The 10,030-nt window shown below is 41.2% G+C and overlaps 1 protein-coding gene across 1 annotated transcript; it reads right to left on the reverse strand.

Annotated features, from left to right (window-relative positions):
* Positions 1-333: 333 nt before the first annotated feature.
* Positions 334-9,456, reverse strand: LOC124290630 (organic cation transporter protein-like). The gene is made up of 10 exons (XM_046727398.1): positions 9,260-9,456; positions 8,851-9,070; positions 7,991-8,094; positions 7,024-7,178; positions 6,512-6,680; positions 5,877-6,092; positions 4,643-4,869; positions 2,323-2,504; positions 1,534-1,685; positions 334-676 (listed from the first exon to the last, which is right to left on the reverse strand). The coding sequence occupies exons 1-10, from the start codon at positions 9,400-9,402 to the stop codon at positions 526-528; spliced, it is 1,719 nt and encodes a 572-aa protein (XP_046583354.1). The 5' UTR covers positions 9,403-9,456; the 3' UTR covers positions 334-525.
* Positions 9,457-10,030: the final 574 nt, after the last annotated feature.

Genomic DNA, 10,030 nt, shown 5'->3' on the forward strand with positions numbered 1-10,030 from the left:
CTAACGTGATACACTTTTTATCCCGTTCATGATATTTAATTACCCTTATATACATTATTTGATTCAATGTGTAATAACAGAAGTCATGATGAATCAAACAAGTCCTGTCCATAATATACATTCTATATCTTTAAATAAAGCACACAGATGTCTGGTCAGATATACCCCGCACCTCATCCACAATGTCATGTTTATGCCCTTCTACACTCCATATCATGATACATTTTGTTGATTTCATTTTGTGATATATGAGTTTCAATTTACAAACTGCATGAACTTTGGTTCCAAAATGCTTAGATACTTTGTTTAATGATAAGTTTTGCAAATACATAACATTTAATCAAGGAAGTAGAATTTCAAAGTAACTGGAAGGCATGTCAAGAGTCATCCAAACTGAATTGAAAACGCGACAGAGTTTCACCTTTATAGAATCGTATTATATGTGAATGAAGAGCAATGTCCATTGGGTTTGAAAGCCCGGTCTGATTTCCATACAAACTGGTGCATGGCCATGGATCTCAGGATTCATTTAGACCATTTTAGTGTGACGTCTATGACGTCACTACCTTGTAAGTTAAAGCAGGTTTCACTGTCTCCTTGCTTGAACTTGTCTTGAGTTCCATCTGTGTACGAGTCACCCAGCGTATTTCGATGTGGTCCATGGTTGTTGTTGGCTCTGAAATTCATGGCACAGGTTCATGCTCAGCTAAAAAGCAAGTGCTATACATTAGAACTGGGGGCGCGGTGTGGATCTTAGAACCCCACCGTAATATTCATTTTGGTTTGATTTGAACAGAAAGGTAAGCTTGTGAACCGTCATTGATACGATTACTATCTTGTGAGCAGATATTGATCAACCCGGCCCTGCTGATTAACGTCTCTCATACACTAGTAGTATATGTGTATGGTTCTAGTGGATAGGGATTGATTGCCGCAGTAACTTGGAATGTTTAAAGGTTGACGAGTTGGCACAAAAATACTGTTGTCTGTTGTCTAGTAAATTTTGTATCACTGTAACCACTTTTCTGTTCATGGTCTGATTACGCTACTAGCGAAAAGTGCTTCCAAAGGTTCATCCTTACTATTTCAAACGTTATCGGTGATGTATTTGTGTGTGACAATCAGATAGATCTGTTTTGGGATTGCCATTGGACTAGGAGTGTGTTTACAAGAAGTGTAATGAGTGATCGAGTGAGTGAGTTTAGTTTGACGCCGCTTTAGTATTACTCTAGCAATATCACAGCTGGGGACACCAGAAATGGGCTTCACACGTTGTACCCATGTGGGGAATCGAACCCGCATCTTCGGCGTAACGAGCGAACGCTTTGACCACCAGGCTACCCAACCGCCCCACAAGAAGTGTAAGCAGTATCAGCTGAGAAGTGACATGATCATCGTACATGGTTGCCTCACGCCCCGTTGGGCTTTCTCCAGACAGCTAACTTCTTTTAAGAATAAAGATAAAGTAAAATGCAGGGCGTCGGGATAGCTTATGCTGGAACCTGTTACATTATAGAATATACTCAATCATACTTTCCAAATGTTTTGGCATCCTCGATATTTTCGGGGAGTTGTTGGCGTCTGGTTTCCGGAAGTAGAAGTGAAAGAAGTCCCGCACAAACACTAACAGCTCCGAAAACAATCAGCGGAAGTACTGTCTTTAGGTTGCCCCCGAGAAGGATGCCCTGTGAAGAAGTAATGACAAGAGCAGTTTTCACCACATCATGTTTAAAACATGACACTAACTTAAGTGAACAGTTAAACGTCTTGGTCAAATTCCCTTGTTTTAACTTTTGCTAATACAAACAGGAATACAGGTTGATGTGTAGGAAGAAACAGATTATCAAGGAGGTTGTGTACAACTGTATCATATGTATTATGTAATACAAATCAGGGCAACGAAACCCTTTCCACAATTATAAGAAATCATATGCACGATTCAGACTGTATCTTAATATGTGTTCCTAAAATCATACCCGTGAAGATCCGGGTTAGAATATTGATCTTGTAACCCATGCTTGTCGCAAGAGGCGACAAACGGGATCGGGTGGTCAGGCTCGCTGACTTGGTTGACACATGTTGTTGATCACTGGATTATCTGGTCCAGACTCGATTATTTACAGACCGCCGCCATATAGCTGGAATATTGCTGAGTGCGGCGTAAAACTAAAGTCACTCACTCACTCCTAAAATCACTTATCAATACATTGGAGATAACACCAACTTGAGCATTTCACTCCCATGGTTGTACATATCAAATGGTTTGTCTGTCAACTTTTAAGAATCGTTTTACAGATGAGTGTATCTCAACACCATACTTACCAGATCTGCAATATAGGGGGAGATAACTCCTCCAACAGATGAAAATACGGAGTTGACGCCCATCGCAGAGTTTCGCACTACAGTTGGAAACAGTTCGGCAGAAAATACGTATATGACGGCAAACGCTGCAGAAGCACCGAGTTTCCCAATCATTGATAGTGCTGTTGTAATCCACACGTGAGCTGTCAAAACATAAAACAGCATATCCATTCTTGTAGTTAGTAGTATAAATTGCGATGTAAGTGAAAGTTCACAAACTATAGTTTCCATGGAAAATGTCATTCATGATTTCTAAATATTATTGCATGGATACACCGTTTACATGATGACAATAGGGGTGTAGGTTGTTCTTTTTGATTTATTCACCACGAAAGAACTACTCCTAATAAATAATATGTGACCTTAAGTAGCCTCTGATTCCTGCATCTCGAGCGTACGTGCACAGTATGGTACCTCGGCCGTATACAAGCGACCCCTCGGCTCTATACAAGCGGGCATTATACGAACCTTTTTCAACATTAAAATGATATATATTAACAATATATGATACCGTAATAAAGAGTGAGTAAAGTAAAATTTGATGTTGAATCAGCCCTTCAGCAAGCAGCATAAAGAGAAACATATACATGCCAAAGTTAAGCTTCATCAGCCAGACAAGTCATTCGAAAAGATGTTTACACAGTCAAATATCTTGAGGGAAATGTAGAGAATAACAATGGACTTCGATGCTGACTGGATAAGTACAAACAAGAGGTTTAACTGATTTACGAGAGTACCACGATATGTACTACGGTAAAGTAACTGTGCATTATTTGATGTTGTGCCATTTTGTAAAATGTAAACGATGATAACATGATTTGTGGTGTTTTTCCTAAATCATTGTTTAACTGTTGACAGGACAATATCAGAATCTGTATAATTATGACACAAGGCATCGTGACACGCCCTTGAAGAGATGTGGTGTCAAAAGTTCACAAATTCAGTATCGTGTGTGTCCACCATTGGTTTTGATACAGGCTTGACAACGACGGCGCATAGACGACATAAGGGATTGGAAAAAGCTTGGGGAATGTTGTTCCATGTCTGAACCAACGCTTGTCCCAATTCAGCTAACGTCAAAGGCTGATTTTGGGCCTAACGTAAACGTCACGCCATTTTATCCCAAATGATACGGGACAGGTCCAGCTGGCCAGGGGAGTACCGGAACGTTCAGGCCATCTGCTGTCTCAAGAAATCTGTCACAACACGAGCGACATGTGGACGGGTATTATTTTGCTACAGCGTGAACATACGTCTCTGTCCTTGAATGAACGGATGCACATGAGGCCCAATGATCTCATCCCTGTATCGCAGACAAATTGGGTCCGACCATGAGATGTGATGATTCCCCATGCCATAACGCTGATACCACCAAACTGTCGACGTTGAACAATGACATGCGTCAGCATACCGTTCACCTCTCCGTTTGTACATCCATGCCGTGCCTTATGAGCAATCCAGATAAAACCTCGATTTGTCAGTGAACAAAACACCATCTCAATCTTGTCTCCAGTACTGTAAATGGTGTCTGCACCAGGCAAGATGTCGGTGACGTTGGAGCAAAATTGAACGAATTGCAGGCCGTCGGGCCGGATGTTGTGCTCCCTCAGTCGGTTCCGTACAGTTCTGGAACTGATTAGGCGCAAGCCAGGAATGGTCCGAGCAGTCAAACGGACAGTGTGGAATCAATTTCTTAGATGGGTCAGCCGAATGTGGTTGTCTTGTGACGTCACGCGTGGACGGCCGGTCGGAGGCTAATCTCTCGTGTTCCAGTTATGTTGAAGACGTCTCCATAGACAATTCCAGTCTTCAGCATACTCACGGCGCGGAGACGCTGATTTTCTGTAAGCTGTGGCATGACGTACTCGCAGTTAAGGTTGAACTTAACGTGTTTTCCACAACATTCAGAGGCTAGAGAATAATCAACCGTTCTTCAATCAGGTGTGTGATCTTCAGGTGCAAAAAAAGTATGCAAAAAGTGAGTAAGTTCATTGTGCACAAAGTGCACGTGCCACCAAATTCGATGTAAAGTGCTTTGCTACACGTTTATTTAGGGTTATTTTTATACCTTTTCTAATAAATGAATAAATAACTCGCTCAGTCGCTTGCTTCAAGATGAAACGCCGTATCACGTCATATCGACTCTGATGTAACTGAAAGCTCCATACACTCCATATGGTGTGGGGATAGAATAACCGCTCCTTGAAATATGTCGTGATACTTTCTTCATTCTATTCAACAACTCACGGAATCGGGACAATAAACAGACTTAAATGCTTACAGTTATCGCCATACACAACAGGGAATATAGTCGCCAGACACGCTATGCCACCCAGCATCATACTCCCACAATGCAGTTTCTTCCTTCCGGTACGGTCGAGCAGGATGATGCATAGGACGTAAGCTACAGTCTCCATGATGTTAGCGATGGTGAAGTTGAGGTAGATGTCTCCGCTGAGGTTTTGTACGTTCAGTCCGAGACCGTAGTACACCATGCTGACTACAAGCCTGCAACAGTGAAGGCCGCATTTGAGAAACTGAAAACTTATTCATTCTATTTTTTATTCTATTTAAAATCCTCTCGAGTCGGATACGATGACAACCGAGTTAGCAAATATGCTAATAGCTTCCAAATACTAAGACATTATTTTGTTATACAGAAGTTCACAGTCATAACATTTGACGTTAAAACATTGTCATAACTATTGATCGCGGTAGGTGCAAGTGTTTCCGGATATAATACATTTTATATAGTTGTTAGAATCGAGTTATTTTGGTATGAATAACGCTTCTGTATAGCATCAATATATCAATTTCATATTTGTTTATAGGTAGCATTATTAACAACACGCGTTAAGGCATAACCTATATATTCAGTGTCATTCATGGCTTAAATTACATGGAGTAATTGGTAAGTCTCTTGAATTCTTGAATAAAACTTTAAAAACGTGAAAATGATATAATTTTCATCATGATCCTCTTCCATACTGATACACTTTCGCCATCAATGATGGGGCTTTTACCCCAGTTCCTTAGAGGACCTACATTACCACGAAACATGGTGTAACGTGTGTTTTTGGTCAAAACTCAGAAGCTTTGGAACCCAGCAAACAAATACGTTTTTCACTGCCAATGCTTCTGTGAGAATGGAATATATTCTCTCACATAGGAAATGCCAAATGAACTAAAAATATATTTCCCATAGTTATTAACCTTTTGGTCTGGATTGGTTCTTGTGTTTATAACGTGACAAGCCTTTCGGATCAGATTCACTCACCCACGTTTACCACAAAGGTGACAGCCATGGGCACGGATGCACAGGCAGTGCTGCTGACAAACCTGGTCTTGGCGAACCCCCAAATATATGACAATATGTGTCTGGCATGTCAAAAGATAGATACTCACTCACACACACACACACACACACACACACACACACACACATAACACAGGTAATATTTAGGTATAGTATACACCAGGAAAGGGTAACGTGTCTGTTGGTTTATCCCACCCACCAGTTAAAGAAGACGATGAGACATCTGACGAGGAGACGTGGCGTTGTGAACATTTCCCACACTTTGCCTTGAGGCTGGTTCTTCTCAGTGCTTGATTTGGTAAATACGGAGGGAGGAAGATCAACGCCATTCACTTCCGCCGCCTTCCGGATTATCATTTCAGCTTCAGCATCCCTCCCACGTGACATCAGCCATCGTGGAGACTCGGGAATAAACCTGCGAGAAAGAGATTATATGATGACAAAATGCAATAATATCACCTGCAATTTCCATTCTTGCCTCGTACAATCATATGTTTCCGTCCGTGTTTGTACATGTAAACACTTGTCTTGACTTACGTGTGCTTGCGATGGGTGACAATGGGTAGGTTTTAAAAAACAACAACTGGTATCTTCACTAGTTGACAATGATTCATTTACAAAAGCTTATGTTATAGTCATAATTTCACAATCATCGCATGTTTCTGTCGTATTTTAGTCAGTATTATTTGTGACTTAGCGTCCACACGCACGCGTGAATCAATATATTGTGAGGAATAGTGCAAACCCGAGAAATATACACCATTACAAGCATCTTACATTTATTAACCTGCAAAACAAGACAAGCATATAAGTTAAACTTTGTATCGCACTAACCACCACATTATTAGCATCAGTGCTGAAGGGGCAGAGAGAGCCAGCTGCAAATGTTGCCAGTCTCGCAGAAAATAGGCAACGGCGCCGAGGATGAACAAACCAAGACACCAAAACAGGTCAATGACCATTCCTGCAATCACTCGCTTTGATGGTCCTATAAACTCCATCCCTGAAAGTAAGAAGAAATAATTTTCAGCACATAACTTGACAATAGATCTGAATACATGACACTTTTTATGAATACCAACTCTTTATTCTTTATATGACGTTTCAGAGCTAATTCTTGCTCCTTCATCAGGTGAATGCTGACTCGGGGAACAGAGTGAATATATATAGATAGAACATGTTTACGCAACGGGAAGTGGGAGAATGTACAACGGTAACAATATAATGACAAAGCCAAGAGGGGTGGATCTTACGAACAAAATTTCCGGATGACATACAACAAATCTGGTGAACAGATATGGGTGTTCCAGTAGAAACAATAAATGGTGATAATTACATGGACTGACCTATGACATATGCCACCATGTAGAGACCGGAATCAGCCATGCCCTCGGTGAACCTCAAGGCGTTAAAGGTCATCATATTGTGAGAAAAGGCTATTCCGATACCACAAGCAGAGTGGAGTAACACACCTAAAAAGAACGTTATTTTCCGACCAAACCTGAAAGTAGGAAAGTTCGTTGTATCTCGTAATAAACACACAACGTGGCTACAAGGACACCGAACATTGAGTGAAGATTTTTTGTATTCCCCAATAGGTAATTTTGTATGCAAGAACAGTATTCGAGTTACATGACTGCGTGCCAGCTGTATGTGAGAGGAAGATTCGGAGTTGGTGTCAGACTTTTACCACTTTGGTTTAAGTCACTAGCATGGGTTTGGTGCCGACAAACCTAATCGTGGGAACCAGGATTCGAACCCATGATCGCGGTTGTGGTACGTTAACGCAACTCTGCACGTCTCACATACCGGACCACCCATCCCATATTGTACTTTAGATAAAGTACCATGACTTGGATGAACCTGGCGAGAACCTAAGTAATAGATATTCAAACACACTCTTTTACTATTTGCTACGATGTAAATGCCTCTTCGACAGACCCACTGGTCAAAGGTACCTAGTGTTAGCCGATGTCTGGTCTAACATTGACAAACTTTATGGATGACAACTTCTTTTATGTCGTGAGTGCAACGTTTCGATAAAGGTTCCTATACTGTTGCCAAGCTTGACAGGTTTGTCATTATTGACAAACTGTATGGATAACAACTTCTTTTTATTTCGTGTGTGTGACGTTTCGATACAGAATCTTGTACAACTTTGACAATCTTGATCAAGAAACTGCATCGATGTTTGTCAACATTATACTTCCCAAATATGCCACTCATAGAAGGAACTCTGGGCCGCCCCAATGTCAGCAGTACGCATACACAAAACCCATACAACTTAAATATAACTCAAAGGGATCAACTTACAAATCCGACGACAAACCGAACACGAACGCCCCGGTCAGCCTACCCGCAAAAGCTATGGAGTTAGATGTGGCTCGCCATCCCTTGTTATCACACACAATGTTGAACTGCATAGAAACAAGTAAATGATAAAAATAGATTCTTTTCTGAGACAGAAGCACAACAATGAGTAGAAGTGACTTTTCTGAAGTATAGACGAGGCGTAAATATATTTTGTGTGACTATTGCACCCTTATGCCACGGCGTCCTTTGCCGTCCAATGACGTCCTTCCGCTGTTGCATTATGGTTGTCGTGGATTCGAACACCAGACTGCCTTTGTATTTATAAAACTTGCAAAAACAACTTGTAAAGAACACTTTGTAAAAGTTGTAAACGTGGATCATTTGTTTTTGAACTTCATAAACGCACTGTCCAAACAGGTATTAATTCCAGTAAATATTAATTGTGGATAGTGCAATTATGTTTGTGTTTCAAATGGAGATGACAACAGCTGGTAACACATGCAATTGCAAAGTCTATTGTTTACCTGACAGAAACCGGGAACACAGGGTATAACAAATTACACTGAATCGTATTGATGCGTGGAGATGTCGTGTCTACCATAAATAATTTTGGAAGCGTTAGACCTCCAATACTGTAACCTCGATTAACGTTTGAACTAGAGTGACATAACGCTATTAAGTCTAATCCTGGAGTCGCGTACCTTAGCCGTGCCTGGAGCATGTGGCCGCTAGTTCAAATCCAGGTGTAAAATCTGTGGCACATTTGACCTTAAATTATGAAATGTACCTTGTTAAGCGTAAATGTTTCATTTTTTCTGGGGTTGATATACAGCATTCCCATAGTGGTAATTGAAACTTACTTCTGACTGGGTTGTGGAAGTGAAGGTGGTTTTGTCGTACACCCAGGATGTACACTCTTGTGTCTGGTTGCCAGCTGTCAAGTTCTTGTACACGTTGCACTGTGACAAAGTCGCTACGCCGTCGTCATTGCGTTCCCAGGGGATACTGCCGTTCACTGTCATGCCATGACCTTGACCTTGGCTCTGGTAGGTATCATTGGCCAATCCTGGAACTGCACACCTGGATTCCAAAAATACGAGCTCTAAATTGTAGGAAAATGTTGAGTTAAATCAAATGCAAATCGTCCGTTTGGCACGCCAGGCACTCACTCATTAAGCAGTATCCTTGATGAATTGCTCTTTGATTCTATATTGATTCAGATTCATAATACATCTTACTTGAGTTCTAAAAGTGCTCTTTACAACTTACCTGAAATTCGGAAAAGCCATGGTAAATACAGGTAACAGCGACTGAAAGGCGCACGTGATGGCAGGTATGCACACCATCAGGTACATGCGTTTCTGATAGGGGCCAAACTCCCCCAAATGTTCTAATATTGTATCAAACTTCATTGTCACTTTAATCCCAGCAACTTCTTCGGGCAAAGGGATGGGCGAACTGACAGCTAGGTGTTCTGTAAGGAATATGTTACAATCATCATTGTAACTCCATATGTGGTGACATACACGATACCGAGCGGATCTGACCTTAATGCATACTTCGGTCTACACAAACTGGTCATAGATAGTCTTGTCACACACAAACACAACGCATGGATTATGCGTTTGGCTTTACGGTAACAGACAAGGAACGCGTACAAATGTGCCTCTGGAAGTTGAACTCTAGATGTGTCTCTGAAGACATACTTACAGTACAGCCTGTCCCGAGCTACATGACATTATCTCAATCTGGCTACAGTTGCCCAAGATGGCTGTGTCAGTGACATGGATCATTATTAATTATACTGATAACTGGACGCCCTGGTCGACACTGTTTACAGGCCGCCGTTGTATGGCAAGAGTAGGGTTAAATGTGGCGTTAGGCAATACCAAACCCGTGAAAATATTTGTGGTGGATGCTTGTTCCTTTCGCCTTGTGTCATGGTTAATGTATTTCAAGTGATGACAATTTTACGCCTTATGTTATCTTTTCGATGGAGACTGATAATTAATACGGTTTGAATTGAATGAGTAAGTATTA

Source organism: Haliotis rubra, unplaced genomic scaffold, assembly GCF_003918875.1.
Source record: "Haliotis rubra isolate DU_JTF1 unplaced genomic scaffold, ASM391887v1 Scf47, whole genome shotgun sequence".
NCBI classification, from domain to species: domain Eukaryota; kingdom Metazoa; phylum Mollusca; class Gastropoda; order Lepetellida; family Haliotidae; genus Haliotis; species Haliotis rubra.

Excerpts from the sequence above, each read along its gene's own strand:
- LOC124290630 (XM_046727398.1), bottom strand. The coding sequence starts at position 9,402 with ATGAAGTTTGATACAATATTAGAACATTTGGGGGAGTTTGGCCCCTAT. Across the intron at positions 6,093-6,511 it reads CTGATGCTAATAATGTGGTG|GTTTATTCCCGAGTCTCCAC; the intron begins GTTAGTGCGATA and ends TCTTTCTCGCAG. Across the intron at positions 4,870-5,876 it reads CTCATCGTCTTCTTTAACTG|GCTTGTAGTCAGCATGGTGT; the intron begins GTGGGTGGGATA and ends TCACTGTTGCAG.